A 21743-nucleotide genomic window follows, 5' to 3' on the forward strand; every position below is an offset into this window, starting at 1 on the left:
ATAAAGGCAAACTTATATCAATTCTATCCAAATGCATATTTTCCATATATGTTTCAATGATTTTTAATGTCTTTCTTGCTTCAGGCGTAACATGCGGGGTGATTTTGAATCTGATGGGCCTTTTAGGATATCAAATAAAGGTCCCAACTCTCCTGTTGGTATGCCTAGATAAGGCCTTATCCAATTTATGTCTCCTAACAACTTTTGAACGTTGTTAAGTGATTTGAGTTGATCTACTCATATTTGAATTTTTGGTGGATGGACCATGGTTGAGGATAATAGAACTCCTAAATAATTAATTGGAAAATTTACTTGTACTTTATCTATTGTTATCTCTAGATTATAATATTTTAATAAATTTATGAGTGTGGCATATCATTCTAGCAATGTGTTTTTATCTTTGTGTGCTAATAATACATTGCCCATATAGTGAAATATTTGTAGTTGAGGATTTTGATCTCTAAGTGGCTGGATTGCTTTGTTAACATAAATTTGACACATAGTTGGGCTGTTAGCCATCCCTTGAGGGAGGACTTTCCATTCATATCTCTGATCAGGACCTTCATGATTCAGCACAGGGATAGTAAATGCAAAACGTGGACTATCCTTAGGATGAATTGGAATTGAAAAAAAAACAATCTTTAATATCTATAGCTAAAACAAACCAGGTTTTTGGCAAAGCACACAATTGAGGAATCCCTGATTGAGTAGGTCCCATGATAACCATCTCATTATTAATGGCTATTAAATCTTGCAATAATCTCCTTTTACCACATTTCTGTTTAATGACAAACATGGGAGTATTATGGGAAGATATGGAAGGCTGTATATGTCCCTCCACTAATTGTTGTTTGACCAGGTCATGGGCTGCTTGTATCTTTTCTTTAGTCTGGGGCTACTGAGGAACCCATACTGGTCTTTCTGATTTCCAAGTAATTTTTATTGTCTCAGTGACCCCTCCTGAAAATCTAATCCATGTCTGTCTGTTCCTTGATCTATTTTTATTGGCGTCACTATACTTTGTTCCTTTTCTCCTAATCTTTTTTCTTCTCTGAAACCTTGTCTAGCCCTAATAGTGGGAGCATTTGGATTGATGCTATTTGTTAATGTCAAACCTAATTGATCTAAGACATCTCGTCCCCATAAATTTGCGGGAAGATGATCCAATACATATGGCTGTATAGTTCCTTCATATCCTTCAGGAACCTTCCAATCTAATACCATTGCACTTCTATGGGGATTAGTAGCCACTCCTAGGCCTCAAAGCGTTTGAGTGGCTTGTTGTAATGGCCAATGTTTTGGCCATTCTTGACGAGAGATGATGCTAAGGTCTGCACCTGTATCCAGTAGCCCATTAAATTCATGTCCTTGAATATTTAGTTTTAGCTTTGGGTGAGAAACTAAATTTAAAGACAGCATAGGCCAATCTACACCTGTGGAGCCTAATCCCCTGGAACCTCTTTCTATAGTACTACTGGAAAATTTATCATGTAGGCTGAGTATTATTAATAACTGAGCAATTTTATCTCCTGATGAAATTACTGATATACCTCTTGGAGAACTAGCTATAATTTTTATTTCACCTTCATAATCGGGATCAATTACCCTAGGACTTATCATAAGTAATTTTAGAGTAGAAGAATTGTGTCCTAACAATAAGCCTACTGTTCCTTGGGGAAGAGGTCCTTTTACTTCTGTGGGAATAATTTGAACGCCCATCTCAGGAATTAGTGCTGCTCTGGTGGAAGCGCAGATGTTCAACTCTGTGCTCCTTCTGGTTTGTCTGATGAGAGATCTGATGAATAATGTGTTCTGGGCACTACCCTGATGGCATTGCTTGGTTCCTCCAATGCCCGGTATATTTGTGGTCATGGGCCCCGGAGCATTGGGCCCCTTTGTCCCTTTTTTGGAAGTGGAGCCTGATGTTTTTCTCCATGATATCGTGGGTAAACACCTGGTCCTTGTCCGTTTTTTGATAACAGAGTACCCTTTATGGTGGTTTGAGAACGGCATTCATTAGCCCAATGTCTCCCTCTACGGCATCGTAGGCAAATACCTGGTATTCTACCCCTTTGATATCTAGTTTTGTTGAACCCTCCTCCTATGGGGCAATTCCTTTTAAATGTCCTGTTTGTTCACAATTGTAGCATGTTTTTTGCCTGACATCTAAAGCCTGTTGTACTATAGCTGCCAAGACTTGCTCTTGTTCATTAATGTCTCTACATAATTTAATATACGTGTTTAAATCTTCCTGTTTACATGGTCTAATGACCTCTCTGCACCAATGATTTGCTTGCTCGTAAACCAGTTGTTTTATTAATGGCATTACTTGTTCTGTATCTCCAAAAACTCTGGTAGCTGTTTGAATAAGCCTATATACAAATTCAGCATATGATTAATTAGGTCCCTGTATTATCTTAGATAATTGACCTTGTAAATCTTCTTGTCCTTGTAAAGTCTTCCATGCCCTAACTGCATCTGCAGCAATTTGTGAGTATATAGCAGGATCATATCTAATTTGTAGCTGCTGATCCTCATAAGGTACTTTTCCTAACAACATATCTAGAATTCTCTGAGGATAACCGGCTGCTGCACATCGCTTAGCCGTCTCCGTGAAAAATTCCTCATTACCAACCTTCCATAACAAATATTGCCCTCAATTTAGCACAGCTTTACACATACTAGCCCAATCTGCTGGCGTCATGTCCAACTTGGTAATGGATTTGACCATGCTTACAGTGAAGGGTGCTTGGGGAACATAGGTTGTACATCCTCCTCTAACTGCTTCACTGTTTTGAAATCTAAAGCACAGTGAATTTGCTGCCCTCCTGCCTGCTCAAGTACAGGGCATGCTAATCTTTGAGGTCCTGTCTCAGGATCCCATCTATCAACTACGGGAGTAGGGGGCCCCCTAGCTTATGTTGTCTCTATAGGTGGAGCTGTTGGTTTGACATTTATGCCCTCTGGTGATAGAAAGGTGTTAGTAGCAGCCTCCTGTTGTAACTTTTCCTCTGATAGTTCTTCCTCCTTTAAATTTTCTTCCTCTGTCTGACTAGCTTGAGAGACCTTCTCTTTTACTTGATCTTTTACTATAGTCTGAACTGAAGGCTTTGGACTAGGCAAACAAAATCGTAACAACGTCCATAATGGTAATGTGCCAACTGGCAGAGTTCCTGGGTTTTTCTTTTCCTTTTCCCTTAAATCTTCACCATGATGGTCCCATTGTGATATATTCAACAACTCCTCCTTAAAAGCTATGGGCTACATTTTTGTATTGTATCAATGTGTGCCCTGACATTTTTTGGTTTTACTGGGATGTCTCCTTTCTCTAACAATTTACTTAACATTCTTTCAGTTTGATTTTTGCTAATTTCTGACCCCATTTTTCTGTTACAAGGATAACGCAACTCAACCAGATAACTCAACAAAAACAAAGCAAAATGAAACAAAAATGGAACAAAAAAATCGTTGTATCAATTTTCCTATTTTCTTGAAATGTATAGTCGTGGTCTATCTCTATCTCTTCCTCAGGGCCGAACAACTTCAAACCTAGAGCCAACCATTTTTCCCAGTTTGCCTGAGAAAGTTCTAGGAATAAGCAGCTTGAAACAAAAACAAAACAAATAAAATCAAGAACACATTGTTTTTTGAAATGGTCACCCATTCTCTCGCCTTCCCTCAGGGGTGAGCAATTTCACTTACCTCCCAGCTTCAGGCGTTCCCCATATGTGCCACCAAATACTGCAGTCTGGCTGGGCACAAATCATGAGGCACTCAAGCAGAAACAAACTTTATTTCCGAACTCCCACAGAACTCCACGCACACTCCCTGTGAACTCTCCCGAATGTTACCCACACGGATCCTCCAAGAACCACCACACACCAACCAGAATTCCCTACACTGGGCTATGCACGCATTCACTCTTGGAATGCTGCAAGAACTCAAAGGAACTTCAAAGTAGCGGGCACCCGAGGCAGCAAGAGCCGCCCTATTACTGGTGTAAAGGTCTAATATACAATTGAATCAATTCAGCATCATCTTAAGGGCTTACCTCTCAACCATTACTTCTGGCAAAATGCCAGGGGCCATTCCGACTCAGCTGTGGCTCTCAACAATCCATATTTATTTTGGACTATTTTCCCTATTCTAGGTCTTCTCCTCATCCATAGGAATTTTGGACTATTTTCCCTGGTACTGTGAAAAATGTCATTGTCATTTGATAGAGATGGTATTGAACCTGTAGATGACTTTGGGTCCTATTGACCAAAGAACTTCATTATATGAGTTTAGGCATATTGTTAAACTTATCATTTCATAAATATTGGTTGACTCTGTTTGTCTCACATCTGTGTTTCCCTCCTACCTTTGTGGAAAACAGACTCACAACTAATGACAAGAGAAGGTTCCACATAAATATTAGCATGTGAATGTGGCTGCTCTGGAATGGAAAGTCTGCCTGACTCATTGTGGTGTTCTCACAAATGTCGATGGGAAGTGAGGTCACATTCACCCACTGTCTTTCCCTGTCCCATATCTCCCTCTACTTTCCTTCCCCTTTGTCTACTCCACTGATCAGCAGGGCCACCAAGAGACACAAAAGGCCTCCATCACCAGGAGCGCCTCTGTGCCTCCTCCCTCTGATCCATCTTCAGTGAACATGTGGAGTGAGCACAATGCATCCCAGGAGTGCAGAGGGTCTTGGCGAGACCCTCATAGTCAGAAGTGAGCATTCCAAACTCATGGGCTCTGGGTTCCAATTTAGGACAAGGGCAAAGCAATTTTTCCCCTAATTAAAACCAGAACAGTTTGTATGTCATTAAGACTAGGGAAGGTCAAAAGCATGAGCAATGGAAAGGCCATAAAAAGCAATGACTTTATAGAAGCCTCAGATTATTTTCAATTTTATTTATTCATTGGTTTAAAATGCATTTAAAGGTTTAGAAAATATAAAAAGAGAAAAATGATTTCTTGATGCACTTTCATAAGGCTTCTCTCTCCCAAATGAGAAACTAGTCTTTCAAGTTCTTTTCATAGAATTTGCAGGGAAATGGATGGCATTAGAGCAGATTATGCTAAGTGAAGCTATCCAAGCCCTAAAAAACAAATGTCAAATGTCTTCTTTGATATAAAGAGAGCCACTAAGAATAGAACAGGAAGGAAGAGCATGAGGAAAAGACTAACAGTAAACTAAGACGAATGGGGGGAGAGAAAGGAAGAGAGAAGGGAAAACATATGGAAATGGTAGGAGACCTTCAGTGATACACAAAATTATAAGAGGTTATGAGGGGCAAGGGGGTGGGGGGAAAAAAGGGGAGAGAATTGAACAACAGCAGAGGAGGTAGAGAGGGAAGATGGGAAGGGAGGGGAGGGGAGGGGAGATAGTAGGGGATAGGAAAGGTAGCAGAATACAACAGACACTAATATGCCATTATGTAAAAATGTGAGTATGTAACAGAAGTAAGTCTGCATTATGTATTTGGGGAGTTAAAAACCCAATTGAGTCAAATGTATGAAAGATGATATATCATGAGCTCTGTAATGTTTTGAACAATCAATAAAAAAAATGGAAAAAAAAGTTCTTTTGTGTTTTGCAGCTGTTCATATGCAGACACAATCCAGTTAAATGCTTGGTATTCCTTTCTAAAGTACTATTAGTCTCCACTGCTTTTTAATTGTAATATTTCCTACAACCTATTAGTTTGAACCCACCCTTGTTCTTAACAAGTTCAATAAAATTCCACTTTGTAGGATGAAAATTTATAAATACTTTAAATAACAACAATGGCCCAGTTATCGAATACTCAAGTTTGTTTATTAATTAAAACTGTAATATAAAATATTTTTATTCTGTGTATCTTATGTAAGCAAGCACATCTGGAAGACCAGGCCCTAGAACTGGACTTCTTGGGTCTGGAGATGGATACATAAGTAATCTTGTTGTGATTTTCTGAATTGTTCTTCAGCTTCTCACTAGCAGAAGTGGTGGTATGAAAGAGCCACCTAACATGCAGGAGAACACCAGATTCTTCCTGAAGGGTGGCAGGAAGAACAAAGAGGAGATAGCTGGGTCCCTCCAGCTCCCAGTGACCTCTGTGCATTCAAGACCATCACCGACTTGGAGCCGTGAGAATGCACCTGTGTGACTTCCCTCCTCTTAATGTCTTGCATCACATACAGCAACACAAAACTAACAGGATTTCAAACATACTAAAAGGGTCACTGAAATGGATAATTTCTCAAAGTTTTTCTTTCTTAGTGAGCACGGCAACTTTCAACCAGATATCCATCTCTGTGAATCAGCAGAAATGGGCTAACAATCGCATAACCAATGATGAGAAATTCATGAGCACTTCCAGATACATAATCCTTCAGTAAGGAGAAAACTGAACATAATGAAACACAACAATCTGCCCAATAGAAGAAGAGAAAGCAGAGCATCAAAAGGAAAACACTCTTCGCAGCCTTCACCTCAGGGGGGGTTCTGTGGAGGAGCTTGGAGGTCTGAAGGTGGAGCACGTGCTGGTGGTGCTTGTGGAGGAGGAAGACCATGTGGCCACTGGCCAAGCCCATGACACCCTGGAACACAGCATCTCGAAGGACCATGAGAGCAATAAAAATCGATCTGATTATCCAGTTTTCTGGTATAAAATAGCAGTAGTTGTCACTTTCACTAAATTCTGATGTGTTCAAGCTGTTGGTATTTTTGATGTAAAATGGTAAGTTTGTGCTTATCGAGGAATTGAGAATCCAACAGAAGAGCAACAAGGGAAGGACGTGCCATGCAGACCTGGGCTGCAGCCTCCCCCACCTGGAGGCTCTGGGACTAATGATGATGTCCTGGACCACTGTGAGGAGACTGGTTGTGCAGATGGACAGGCCCCGGGCCACCCTCTCCAGATAAACCACAATCTTACAGCCTATGTCACCTAGAAGTTTTCTCAAACCAAAGCTGGCTATTGTCCTTGGTGTACCTTTGGTAAAAAGCATTAGGATATTTGTTAAAGCCAAGTGGATGAGAATGAGGTGGATAGGTTTCTTCTCACTGCCTCTGAAAACACAAATGTAGCTCACAAGGACAAAGGTGTTCCCAGTAATGCCCAGTCCTGTTAGGAACATGAAGGTTGTTCCCTTCACAAAGTTCAGAACCATTTCTTACTTCTTAGGCGGAAGCATTTGGATGCTTCAGACATGTTTTAGGGAAAAACATCAGAAATGACTCTATTTATCTGCAGAAAGCCTTTCATACATCAGTTCTCTAAAGTGTCATGGCAGTCAGTACACACATCACAGTGCTAGTTTTATAGAAAGAACTATTCTACTCATTTTTTTTTTACTCCACTTTTCCTCGGCTGTAACCAAAAGACTTGACAAGAACAATTTTAGAGGAGGAAAGCCTCATTTGTGGGCACGTGATTTTAGGGACCCAAGTCCACAGAGGACCAACTCCATCCTCAAGGGCCAGAGGTGTGACAGAGCATCATGGCAGATGAATGTGGTACAGAAAATCAGCTGAGAACATGGCACTAGGAAGCAAGAGAGAGACCCCCACACTGGACAAACTGCCCACCCAAGACGCACCCCCAGTTGCCCACTGCCTACAGTCACCCCCCGTTAACCCCAGCAGGGACTAAGGCCCCGACTAGGCCAAGGCTCTCGTGACCCATCACTTCCTCTCTGACTCCCTGCATTGCTCCACACAGGAGCTTGGTGTGACCCTCATTTCTAAACCACAACAGCATTCTCTGTGTGTCTCTTTAATTAATAAAAATATGGGGGAAAATACTATCCTGGGGGCTAGTATTCAAAGTTCTAAGTTTTCAATCCACCTTTTGTTTAAAGTCCACACAAGCAAAACCAGTTCTGCTTCCACATCCCTAATCCCACCCTGTGCTCAACCTCAGGGAGGCTGCCTTCAACCCACTGTTGGCCAAACCTCAACTACTGCCATGTCTCTGTTATCATTCTGTCTGTCCTCATCATCAGTTCTAAAATCCTGGGCTCAGGTCTGTCCTTTCAGCCCTCCCCACCCCCCCCACACACACCTTAGAAAACCCCGATGCTCAGGTCTTTCCCTTCTCTGACCATCGCACCACCCACAGTGCCTCTCCTTCTGCTCAGTATTCCTTTCTGGGTCACATTTTGGGAGTATAATGGTTTCTGGGTTTGCCTTTTGCTTACAAATGTCTCATTTTTGAGAACTGAATTTAGTGATTCTAAACTGTAAGCCCCAACCGACTCTGGGACCTCCTGCTTACAAGTCTGTGGTGGTCCTGGTGATCCTCAAGGTCACGTCACTCTGCACGACCTTTCCAGACAGGATTCTGAGGTTCACTGAATCAGACAAAGACATCAGCATCGAGTGTCCTGTCTGACAAGATCAGATCCTCAGCAGATGCAGCCATGGCTGGTGCCAGAGGAGCCAGGGTGACCCTCTAGGAGGGTCTTGGCAGAGGTCTGAGCTCCCCGTGAGTGACCTCAAGGACCCCTGGGGGAGCCAGCATCCCTTCTGGATGTGTGGATGCTTATGGAGCTGGGTGAGGAGAAGGGGTTCATTAGGGTTGGTGCAGTGGTGAGGTGAGGCACTTCATGGACTAGGTTCCATTAAGGGCCACACTTGGCACAGCAGGAGGGGATCATTACATTGGGAAGAACTCACTCACACAGGGTCACGGTGGCACAGTGCAGCTGCTGCAGATCGGCAGGGGAATGGTTTCTGTGAGATTTGCAGCCTGCTCTGTGTGGCTCCCTGCAAGCCTGGTTAACAACGGGCTGCTTTGGTCTTCACCAGGCCAAGCCGATTTTCAGACTCAGGCATGGATAAAAGGTTGCTCCTTACACCTCTGTTCTCAATCCCTTTTCTCACCAAGGGATTTCTTTCAAACTGTGGGCAACTTCTCCAGAATGAAGGAAACAGGATGTTTGGTCCAATGCATGGGAATTGCATGTTGTTTATACTAACGACACTTTTCTGCAAGCCCTAGTGTGTAGCAGGGAGCCTCTTGATGGGTGAAAAATTACTACTGTGGTCGGTATGTCCCAATGTCCTCGCAGATTTATCAGAACTTCTCCTGTGTATTTTTCATTTGTTTGTCTAGGAGTTCACATGTTTTCTAGCTCTCTCTGCCTTTTCCCAATTTCAAAGCTCTGACTCATGTTTGGGGGCAGATTCAGAGACTTATAATATATGACTTCTCTTTCTTACTGTCCAAAGTGAAGATATCAGACACCTGCCTTCTCTCCCAGGTTGCCTTGGGGAGTGGTGAACTATTTTACAAGGCAGGCCTCACATTCAGACTGACATAAGCCCCACCAGGACCAACAGTCAACCGTTCATGCAGATGAGTGCATGCATCAGACAGGGTTTTCAAAATGAATTAAAAAAATGACTGATTATTGCTGGAAAATAACAGGATAAAAGTAAAGTGAGATATTTCATGTTATAATAACCCCCAGCCTGGCAGAGTTGTAGTGGGTACTCTTTAAAAAGCAAGCATAGTGTTTAATATTAATAGTTTTTGTTTTTGTTTTAAATAATTATTTTTTAGTTATAGTTGAACACAATACCTTTGTTTCATTTATTTATTTTATGTGGTGCTGAGGATAGAACCCAGGACGACACACATGTAGGCAAGTGCTCTACCACTGGGCCATAACCCAGCACATAATCTTAATAGTTTCTAATAATTTCTCCATCAAACATGTGTGTAAGTAGTGGAATTGGCTTCCAAGTATGGCATGATATATATTGTAATAGGGATGATTCAAGGATGAATTGAAACAACTCTTTGAAATTACCCAGAAACTTGCTTAAGGAATTATTAACATCAAGAAAAAGACCACAGGGCTCCATCCTGGAAAAAGAGAAATGCATCTAAAAGGAAATGTCAAATTTTAAGAAGGCTAATGCAGTCACAATTCAGGTGAAATTCCAGGCTGAAGGTACAAAACTTTTCATAGAGTCTTGAAAAGATCTGCGCCATTCTGATTTGTTAAATAAAGAAAGATGGTAACCTTCTGCAAATATGCACCCAGAGCTCTCTCGTGGTACCAGATCCTGAACATAAGGACAGAGATGCCTAAGAGTCTCTGGGGGGACATCTGTGTCCTCTGTCTTCAGGTCCTTCCTACAAACAGGCACAGTGAGGCCCTAAGGCTCATGACCCGCTCAGCAACCCCCTTGCTCAGCCACAGAGAGTCAGCTCCGTGCTGCTGCGGAAAGGTCACTTGTGCCTGTGAGGAAACCAGAACCCTCAGGCCACTCACCTGGTGGCTGTGCTGCAGACAGCTCTGCATTGGTCCTTCTGACAAGGGCAGCTCCCCAGGTCCTGTTGTACCTCTGGGTCTGTGGGGCTCTTGCCATATAAACCACCTCCAGGACTCCAGTTGTCACAGGTGACACCTGTCAGAGAGCATCAACCACTCTGAGACCTCAGTCCCTGGAGTAGGGCTTTCTCTCCCTCCACAATTACTGCTTTTGTTTGGCTCAGAAGTAATCCCAGGCTTAATTGGACATAATTATTTTAGTAAAAGTTTGTGCAGTGAGAAAGTGAACAACCAGCCAAGTTTCTGTGTCTGAGGTTCCATTTCTTGGCCTTCCCTTCCCCTTCCCAAAGGCCCACGACTGAATCAGAATGGGGCCAGGGTCTGAGACACAGAGCGTCAGCTCCACTCATATTTAAGGCCTTCTCCACCCACAGGGATGTGGCACCTGATGACCAGCACTGGGGACTCTGCTCTCAGAGAAAGCCCCAACCAGGACCTGGGCAGGACCAAAGTCACCGTCCTACATCTGTGTACGGAGCTCACACTGCTGCCCACTGGCTGCTTTATTCCTCATACGTGAAACAGGAAGTGAGCCTGGACACTCAGAAGGATCCTCCCACCCCTCCTTTAGAAATCAGTCCTAGTGTGAAGCTCAAGGACACCTCCACGGTCATCTACAGACAAGAATGACCCTTGCACATGTTCACTCTGCTTCCGTCCTGGTCCCTGGTGCAAAGGACACCAACATGTTGATCTCAGGGCCGAGCTGAGGTGACAGGAGTGTGGCTTCTCCACCAGGGAGCACAGCACAGGGCTGGGTGGGAGCCAGGGCCCTGGTCACTGTCCCTTCACTCCTGTGTGACCCTGGTCCCTTACCCAGGGTGCACTTGGCACAGAGGAGATCCCCAAACACTTGTGCATTTGGTGGAAGATGAGCCCTTTGAGGAGAGCACTATTTGGGCTCATTTGGATGAGAAGATGTCTCTGGTATGAAAGTAGGAAAATAAATGGTTTACTCCATTCACCTCTGTCCAGGTTTGGGTTCTGAATACCATTTTCTGATACAAAGGAAGAAGAGCGTTTAACACAGAGAAGGTTTCAGGGCTAATTCAGAGAAAGGTAAGATGAGACTGAGCTTCTATTATGTCACAAGGTAAAGAAGGGATCCAAGAGGGACAGGCATGCCTACTAGGGGGCCAGCTTGCAGGGCTCTGCTGGCCAAAGTGAGAAAATCTGAGTCAAACTGAGTAATGACATAAGATGACATCACCTTCCCATGAACCAAGATCACAAAGGTGCACAATGAACATAAGTGAACCAGGGAGAAGGGAAAGCTCTAACTTGCATGGAACACACAAATGATAAATGCAAAAGGAGAGCAGTGAAATTAGAAAATCGCCCTTTGCAACATCCTAACAACAATTTCTCCAGGAAGAGACCATGAGTGCATGCTCAGACCAGTGGGTGAGGGTTTAGGTGTCACGGGAATCAACATGGCCTGGAAGTGTCTCCCCCATGAATTACTCATGCCAAAGAATGAAGAGTCACGTGGCGCTGCACACCAGACAGACACCTGTGGACACAGAGGGTAGCAGCGCAGTGCAGAGAGGACCCTCCAGCAGCACGCAGCCTGGAAAGGTGCGGTCAGTGCTCAGTGCCCTTCTCTACTGCACCTGCCCAGGGCTCTCCTGAGTCTAAGCTCCAGGAAAAGTAGAAGTCCATCGAAAGTGTCCCAACGGGCAGGACACATCAACGTGGGCAGCGAACCTAGATAGGGAGGAATGAAGGGACAAGAGACACGAAGGGTGACAGCAAGACAGGAGTTCTGATCAAGCTGCCAACTTTTATTGTTCACACAGGGGTACTTATGGGCTGGGGATGGGGGAGCTCTCTTATCGGCAGTTGCTGGAAGTCTTCACAAGGTGAGATAGCGCAGGATGTCTCAGGGAGATGGAAGGCTGCAGGGTGTCTCCCAGGCAGGTGTCTCCCAGGGGGCTGTTTCTTGTAACTGTCAGGCTATTCTTTGAAGGAGAACTTCCTTCTAGTCCCTGGCAGAAAGGAGACTGTAAAATGTCCCATGTCTTTCAAAATCATTAGTGTCATAAAAGGCAAAGGGAGACTCAGGAATTTTAGAGAATAAAGGGGCCTTGAGAGACTGACATTTGGTGCTGTAGCACAGGATTGGGATCATCCTTTGACAGACACGGATCCATTGGTACAGCTGGTGATATCTAAATACGCTCTAAGGAGTAATCTCCTGATTTTGGTTACTGCCCTCTGGTATGTGAGGTGATATTTTGTTTTTAAGAAAGAAGCATTGAAGTTGGGAGTGGTGGCCCACACCTGGAACCCCAGGGACCTGGGAAGTGGGCAGGAGGGTCACAAGCACCAGGCCAGCTCAGCCACTTAGTGAGGCCCTGACCTGTCCCTACAGTGGGGAGAGAGCTCAGGGGCGAGGTGCTACTGGGATCAGTCCCCAGAACAAGGAAGAGAAAGGAGAAAGAAGGAAAGAGAAGGGAAGGGAAGGGGGAAGAGCTGGATGGGGTGCGTGCACCCAGGACTGAGCTGGGAAGTCCACCTTCCTGGGCAGTGAAGTGGGCAGGAGGTGGTGGGCTGACCACCTGCCCTGAGAGCAGACTTCTCTGGAGGCCCCTGAGATCCAGGTGCCCAGCAGAGACATGTGGAGCTCATTCTCCAGAGCAGATGCCCAGGCACAAAGTCCCAAGTCCCCATCAGAGTTGCACCCAGCCTCGAGCACGTCCCCTCCAGACCTCGGCTTCAGGCCGCGCTGGGGCTCACGGACCTCGTCCTTCTGGACAGAACCCCAGTGGACCTGCTGTCCTAACTCCTGGGAAGGGAAGCCCAGCGCTCTCTCTAGCAGAGTCAGTTCAGGCCCCCAGCTGGCAGAGTGCAGGGTGACAGCAGCCCTGCTCTCTGGGTGATGGCGAACCAGGAAGGAGGAGCAGGGCAGTGGGCACCGGCAGCAGAGCTCTGCACCTCAGCAGGGTGCCCCTCACCTCCCTGCCTCTCTGTGGGGCGGCCGTGGCTGGTGCACACATCTCTCCCACTTCTCTCATGGGTTTCATCCACTTGCCATGTTCTCTCCTTGACGGTGGGAGTCATTCCATTGCTTTGCTTTTGGGTTTTGTTTCTCTTGTTACCCTTCCCCTCCTTCCTGTCCTCTTCTCCATCTTGTCGAGTTTTATTGGTTTATTTTCTCTCCTCCGGGGTGCTACTGTCACCTCTCTCTGCTCTCTGTGCACATTTGGAATGTCCCACGCGTTGCGTTTCTGCTGTTCTCTGGAGCATTGCAGCAGCCGCTCTTGGAGCTCCTCGGTGGACACCACTGCTGCCCCACCCCTCCTGCTGCTGGGGTCCCCAGTGCTCTGCGTGGCCTGTCCACACTGTTTTGGTGCTGGATGTGGCTCACAGCGGTGGACACGAGCTGCTGTGGACCTTGCTGACCACCCACACCTGCTGTGTGGTGACTGTTGCTGAGAAGCTGTCCTGGGCACTGGGTGCTGTCCCTGGTACTGTCACCACTGTTTCTCTGAGAGCTGCTGAGGATCACTGGGACACTGCGAGTTCACAGGTGGAGGCCCTGCCGTGAACTACTCCACCTCCCAGCCACAAGGCAGCGCACCCACATCAAACCACCCTGCCCACCAACAGTCCCAGCAGACAGCAGGCCCTGGTCCCTTGGGTACATGCTGGGTTCACCTTGATCTGGTGTCACCTGTGTGTGTGGAGAAGATAATCAAAAGCAAAATCTGTTTCTAATCCATAAAGCCTGTCTAAAAAGGAGGAAAAGAAAAACGATTTTCTTGTTGAAAAATATTAAGCCAGAATGTCATGCACATCAAAAGTTATCCAGTGAAGCCAAGGCCGAAAGGCAGACATGACAGAAGCAAGTTTTAAAACCTCACCTTTGGGGCTGGGGACATATCTCAGTTGGCAGAGTGCTTGCCTCACATGTACAAGGCCCTGGGTTCAATCCCCAGTGCCAAAAAGAAAAAGAAAAAAAGAACCTCGACTTTTACACTCACCTTTTACACTCAAATGGATACAAGCCAGAAAATATATGTTCTCAAGATAAAGTGTAACTGAGCTTCAAGTAAGAGGACTGACTCCTCCACTTGGCAAACATGGTTCATCTGAAATTCACCTGGCCCTGAGGCGGACCCTGAGTTATCTTTGCCTTTATCACAAGACGAGTGCGCTGCTCCCTTCAAGACAGAGGCTGGGCGGCTGGGATTGAGGCTCAGAGGTAGAGCGCTCACCTAGCACACGCAAGGCCCTGGGTTCAATCCTCAGCACCACATAAAAAAATAAATAAAATAAAGATATATGAGTTCACCTATAAGTAAAAAATAAATATTTAAAAAAAAGGCAGAGGTTGGTTTTGCAATGTGGAGCTTGGTCCCACGGGAGCACTCCAGGCCTCGAAGAAAAACATTCTGAGTTCTAATACTGTCAAGAGCATTACTTGGCTTTGAAAAAGATGTCCATATACTTCAAAGGGGCAAGGAAAAATTAGGATCACTTGATTTACATAGAAAATGCTCTAAAACAAGGAAGGGTGGATAAATGCCCTATTTTCTTTGTTTACCAAAGCTGACAAGTGTCCCCGGACCTTCCTCAGCATAACTGTGCCTGGACATGGAGGATGAAGACAGTTCTCATACCCCAGGGCTGCTCTCCACGGGAGCAGGAGTGGCCCTAGCCCCTGTCAGGTGTCAGGTGCCCTCCAGGCAATGAGGGTCAAACCGTCACAGGACAGGGCTGGCTTTAAAAGGCAGGGTCCATCTCATTTGGACCCCATTTGCTGTCTAATAGTCAAGGGAGAAAGCAGTCAGTTATGGCAAAGACCCTGTGTGAACCTAGATGTCTTCTGTCCCCCCAGGTGCATGCTAGGAACATGCCCTGAAGGCAGAGGCCCCCTGCTGGTCATCATGCATCCTATCCCTGTGTTTGAAGAGCATCTTGGAAAAGAGGGGAGATGACTTATTCTGTTTTTCTGAAGCTGACCTCATTCTGATTCACCCTGGAAACTTGAGGAATTTGAAGAGAAGGCCAGGAAGTGGGAAATCTCGTACAAAAGCTTAGCTAGTTTTTCACTTTCTCACTGGACATTCTTCTATTTAAGTAATTAAACTCTAAATAAGACTCAAAAGCCTTTTGAGCCAAAAAAAATGCAGTAATTGTGGAAGGAGAAGGAAATTGAGACTTCAGGGACTGAGGTTATGCATAAAGTTGGCTTCTCCCTGACAGGGGTCACCTGTGACCACTGGAGTCCTGGCCACACAGAGCTGGTCCGAAGCACAGCCACCAGGTGATGGGTCTCCCTTCCTTGGTCTACTGCACGGTGCCGGGGGCATTTCCTCAGAAGTGTGGATTTTGCTTTTTCTCTTTGACTAAATGAGAGAGTCTGCCAGAGTCAGGACAATCACTCCTCTGGTTTTAAAATATGTCCCTGGGCTAGGGAGATGAAGGGGCAGTTCCAACAGGGAGCTCTGGGAGCCCTGAACATCTGAGTTCCCTTCTCTGGGGCCAGATGTCCTCAGAGAGCTCTGAGAGGCTGGGGCTCTGGGACATGTCAACTCTTTTCTTTCTCTCAGGAATCAGAGAGGCACAGCAACTCTCTGGGTCCTTAGAAAAGCTTGATTTCAGCCCATATTTTCACTTGCATCATGATTGTCACCATTAATTAGCTTTCATAAATGTCTCTTTCTGGGTTTCACACATGAGCAAATGCTGTCTTCACCTGCTGCAGTCTGGCTGGGCACAAATCACGAGCCACTCAAACAGGAACAAACTTTATTTCCGAACTCCCGTGAACACCACCCACATGGCTTTCTCCAGGACACACCATACACCAACCGGAACTCCCTCCACCAGAACTTCACCAACCAACGCGAACTCCCCAGAATCCCCACCAGAGCTCAACTGGAACTCATCGGGACTCCGTGAGAACTCAAAAGTACTGGCAAAATGCCATGCGTCATCCCGACTCGGCTGCGGCTCTCAGCATCTCCCCCCCTTCTGTTTAATTAAACAACAAGCATGTGGCTTAGGGACCGTGCCTGTCTTAGGTTGTCCAATATGGTCCTTACCCATCATCGGATGAGCTGACCTCAAGGTGTCAGCCTCCTGTCTTACTTTGGTCCACTGCAATTGGATCATACCCGTCACTGACTACTGGTCCAGCATACAGCCATACTTGTGGATAGGCCTTTGCACCAGTGGGGGGGTGAGGTTCTTTGCCTCACCTCTGTTGGCCCCCAAATTTAGCCTTGGTGCCAGTGGGGGGGTGAGGTTCTTTGCCTCACCTCTGTTGGCCCCCAAATTTTAGACCATCACAAGCAGAAGGGAGGAGGATGCAAAATGCCATGACACCAAGCCAAATGATGGTTCCTTTTGGAAAAATTGTACCACCGATGACACCATCAGCAAAGATACCCAGCACTACCACAATTCTCAGCACCAACAGATAGTTCACAATGCATACAAGTGATACATAGTCCAGGCAAGTTCTGCAAGCAGTTCAAAGCAGAGGAATCTGTCAATATGTCCATTTCCTCCCAAAGTAAATCGACTCCTTGATTGAGCATCACTTGTTGAGTTATTATTCATTGATGCACCAGTTTATACAGTTTACTGTGATAGCTATCAAAGAAGCTATTGTTTGGTTTTATCTTTGTCTTCACCGGCACTGGGATGAAGATAGGAATTCTGGCAATGATGGCTAAAAAAAAATTATGTAACATTCCAGCAGACACTAAAAAAACAATTTTCTGAACAATTTACATTATCCTGAACAGAATTATTAAATATAATAAAAAGGAAAGGTGAAAGTAAACAAACAGATCTCTTAACCTCCTTTTTTGTTCACATATTAAAACAATCCTCAACAGCTGTTTACCCAATTTAAATTAAACCATTTAAATCATGTGAATAAAAAAATATTTGGAGTCATTTTTTCATGAGCGCTCCTCATATATGATATATGACATACGCACATACAGACATACAACACAAAACACAAGTGTGCACACAAACATACAACACATAAGACAATAGTAAAGGCCTTGTAGCTTTTTACAGGTGAAATCTCCATTGCAATGTTTAAAACTCCACAGTCAAAAAATAGAACTGATGAGAAAAACATTAACCTAGGTCTGTATGAGCTCAAAAAATAAAATAGAACTTCATGATGTGGGAAAAGGCAATAATAAAATACATATTGAAAAAAGCATCCTGGTTACCACCTGGGTTTGACTCTTATTTGGATATCCCATCCTTTTTCCTGTAACTTGCATATGGGTCTGAAGGTATTCCCAAAAGCAAGCCCCAAGGTTTTTATTGCATTTGAAATAGATCTTAATGGTGTTCATTATTCATAGCCTCCAGGTGTGGGAGAACCACTGTTGCAGATGTAAGGATATCAGCTGTTATAGACTTGAGCCCAGTCATCTTCGTTTTGGTCTGTAGAAATCACTTTAGTTAGTCTCTCTGGAATCCAAATCGGCTGCTTTTCTCCCTGAGGAAACACACAAACAGACCCCCAACTCCAGACAATCATTGGGTCAGGACCTTTCTATTGTCCTGTTAGAATATCCTTCCAAAGTACCTTAGGTTTATGTACATTTTTTGGACACATATGCCTTTCCACAGCACTAAGCCCTGATGAATCCAAATTTTAAAAGTTTAGAGTAAAAAGGGTTATTTTAAGTTTATCTTTGGGGAATATATACCCCTTCTCAATTCCCTCCTTTTGCTTTAATAAGTAAATTTTAATAGTTTGATGAGCTCTTTCAACTATGCCTTGTCACTGTGGATTGTATGGGATTCCTGTTATATGAGTAATGCCAAATGATGAGCAAAATTGTTTAAAAGAGGTAGAAGTATAGCCAGGAGCATTATCTGTTTTTAACTGTTTTTGGAATGCCCACAGTGACAAAATTTTGTAAGCAATGAGTTATAATATATTTAGTTTTTTCTCCAGCATGAAGGGAGCCCATCAAAAATCCAGAGGAAGTATCCACTGTAACATGCAAATATTTTAATTTCCAAATTGTGACAAGTGTGTGACATCCATCTGCCAAATATGGTTAGGTATCAGTCCTCTAGGATTGACTCCAAGATTAACTTGTGGTAAAAAGGTCACACAATTTTGACATTGTTTTATTATTTGTCTAGCTTGTTCGTTAGTTATTTTTAAATGCTTTTGTAAAGTATTAGCATTGACATGGAACCTTCCATGAAAATTTGTAGCTTCTTCTAGTGTAGAGAAAATATGTATGTCATGTGTAGTTTTATCTGCTAAATCATTGCCCAAACTAAGGGCTCCAGGCAATCCTGTATGTGACCTGATATGTCCTATAAAGAATGTATCTTTTCTGTCCCAGATTAGACTTTGTATAATCTAATATAAAAGTATAGTAGAAAACAAAGAGAAAACAGTAGAGGAAGGGGAAATCCTACCAGCATCTTCAATGGATACTATAGCATTAACTATATACTGACTATCAGAAAATAAATACAGAATACATCACAAAAGCTTGTAATACTGCATTAAGCTCTACCTTTTGAGCTGATTGTTTGGGTACTAAAAATGTAAAAGTTTGATCAGGGGTAACTACTGCTGCTATACCATTATTTGACCCATAAGTGAATATATTTGGAGCATTCATAATAGGTATTTTTCTTGTCATTTTTGGAAAAACTACAGAATGTGAAGACCAAAAGACAACAAAAGACTAGATGGTAAATGATTATCAAATGAAACCTTAGATTTACACATGATTATTGCCCAAGTAAATAACTCATTAGCTAACTCATCAATTTGATCCATAGTATATGGAGTAATAATTTTATTGGGAGAAATTCCAAACACTCCCTTTGCTGCTTTTATTCCTTTGAGTATTAATTGTCCTACAGCCTCAGGATACCTAGTAAGAATAGTGTTAGGAGAATAAGATAAATGTGTTCACAATAAGGAACCTTCTTGCCAAAATACTCCTGTGGAATATTTTTTGTTGGTAGTGCAATAAATAATAAAGGCAAACTTATATCAATTCTATTCAAATGCATATTTCCCATATATGTTTCAATAATTTTTAATGCCTTTCTTGCTTCAGGCGATAACATGTGGGGTGAATTTAGATCTGATGGACCTTTTAGGATATCAAATAAAGGTCCTAACTCTCCTGTTGGTAGGCCTAGATAAGGCCTTATCCAATTTATGTCTCCTAATAACTTTTGAAAGTCATTAAGTGAGTTGAGTTGATCTACTTGTATTTGAATTTTTGGTGGACAGACCATGGTTGAGGATAATAGAACTCCTAAATAATTAATTGGAAAATTTAATTGTACTTTATCTATTGCTATCTCTAGATTATAATTTTTTAATAAATTTGTAAGTATGGCATATCATTCCAGCAATGTGTTTTTATCTTTGTGTGCTAATAATACATCATCCATATAGTGAAATATTTTTAGTTCAGGATTTTGATTTCTAAGTGGCTGGATTGCTTTGTTAACATAAATTTGACACATAGTTGGGCTGTTAGCCATCCCTTGAGGGAGCACTTTCCATTCATATCTCTGATCAGGACCTTCATGATTCAGTGCAGGGATAGTAAATGCAAAGCGTGGACTATCCTCAGGATGAATTGGAATTGAAAAAACACAATCTTTAATATCTATAGCTAAAACATACCAGGTTTTTGGCAAAGCAGACAATTGAGGAATCCCAGATTGAGCAGGTCTCATAATAACCATCTCATTATTAATGGCTCTTAAATCTTGCAATAATCTCCTTTTACCAGATTTCTTTTTGATGACAAAAATGGGAGTATTATGGGAAGATACGGAAGGCTGTATATGTCCCTCCGCTAATTGTTGTTTGACCAGGTCATGGGCTGCTTGTATCTTTCCTTTAGTCAGGGGCCACTGAGGAACCCATACTGGTCTTTCTGATTTCCAAGTAATTTTTATTGTCTCAGTGACCCCTTCTGAAAAGCCAATTTATGTCTAATTATTTCTTGATCTATTTGAATTGGTGCTTCTATACCTTGTTCTTGTTCTCCTAATCTTTTTCCTTTCCTAAAACCTTGTCTAGCCCTAATAGTGGGCGCATTTGGATTGATGTTATTTGTTAATGTTAGTCCTAATTGATCTAGGACATCTCGTCCCCATAAATTTATAGGAAGATGATCCAATACATATGGCTGTATAGTTCCTTCACATCCTTCAGGATCCTTCCAATCTAATACCATCACACTTCTATGGGGATTAGTCGCCACTCCTAGGCCTTGATGCATTTGAGTGGCTTGTTGTAATGGCCAATGTTTTGGCCATTCTTGATGAGATATGATGCTAAGGTCTGCACCTGTATCCAGTAGCCCATTAAATTAATGTCTTTGAATATTTAGTTTTAGCATTGGGAGAGAATCTAAATTTAAAGACAGCATAGCCCAATCTACACCTGTGGAGCCTAATCCCCTGGAACCTCTTTCTATAGTACTACTGAAAAATTTATCATGTAGGCTGGGTATTATTAATAACTGTGCTATTCTATCTCCTGGTGAAATTACTGATATACCCTTTGGAGAACTCGCTATCAGGATCAATTACCCCAGGACTTATCATAAGTCCTTTTAGAGTAGAAGAACCGTGTCCTAACAATAAGCCTACTGTTCCTTGGGGAAGAGGTCCTTTTACTCCTGTGGGAATGATTTGAACTCCCATCTCTGGAGTTAGTACTGTTCTGGCGGAGGCGCAGATGTCCAACCCTGGACTCCCTCTGATTCATCTGATGAGAGATCTGATGAATAATGTGTCCTGGGCACTACCTTGATGGTGTTGATGGGTTCCTCCTGTGCCCCATATAATTGTGGTTGTGAGCCCCGGAGCATTGGACCCCCCTGTCCATTTTTTGGCAATGGCGCCTGATGCATTTCTCCACAATATCGTGGATAAACACTTGGTCCTTGTTCATTTTTTGATAATGGAGTACCCTCTATGGTGGTTTGAGAACAGCATTAATTAGCCCAATGTCTCCCTCTATGGCATTGTGGGAAAATACCCAGTATTCTACTCCTTTGATACCTAGTTTTGTTAAACCCTCCTCCTATGGGGCAATTCCTTTTAAAATGTCCTGTTTGTTCACAATTGTAGGATGTTTTTGGCCTGGCATCTAAAGCCTGTTGTACTGCAGCTGCCAAGACTTGCCCTTGTTCATTAATGTGTCTACATAATTTAATATATGTATTTAAATCTTCATGTTTCCATGGTTTAATGGCCTCCTTGCACCATTGATTTGCTTGCTCAAAGGTTAGCTGTTTAATTAATGGCATTGCTTGTTCTGTATCCCCAAAAACTCTAGTAGCTGTTTGAATAAGCCTATCTACAAATTCAGCCTAAGGTTCATTAGCTCCTTGTATTACCTTAGATAATTGACCTTGTAAATCTCCATG

At 43.4% G+C, this 21743-nt stretch overlaps 1 protein-coding gene across 1 annotated transcript; it reads right to left on the reverse strand.

Moving 5' to 3' along the window:
• Positions 1-6252: 6252 nt before the first annotated feature.
• LOC144365926 (putative vomeronasal receptor-like protein 4) lies at positions 6253-7173 on the reverse strand. The gene has a single exon (XM_078018631.1). The coding sequence runs from the start codon at positions 7147-7149 to the stop codon at positions 6253-6255; it is 897 nt and encodes a 298-aa protein (XP_077874757.1). The 5' UTR covers positions 7150-7173.
• Between the last annotated feature and the right edge of the window lie 14570 nt (positions 7174-21743).

This window comes from Ictidomys tridecemlineatus, chromosome 8 (genome assembly GCF_052094955.1).
Source record: "Ictidomys tridecemlineatus isolate mIctTri1 chromosome 8, mIctTri1.hap1, whole genome shotgun sequence".
Lineage (NCBI taxonomy): Eukaryota > Metazoa > Chordata > Mammalia > Rodentia > Sciuridae > Ictidomys > Ictidomys tridecemlineatus.

What these genes read in the sequence shown, in the direction of transcription:
- LOC144365926 (XM_078018631.1), bottom strand. Translation starts at nt 7,149, where the DNA reads ATGGTTCTGAACTTTGTGAAGGGAACAACCTTCATGTTCCTAACAGGA.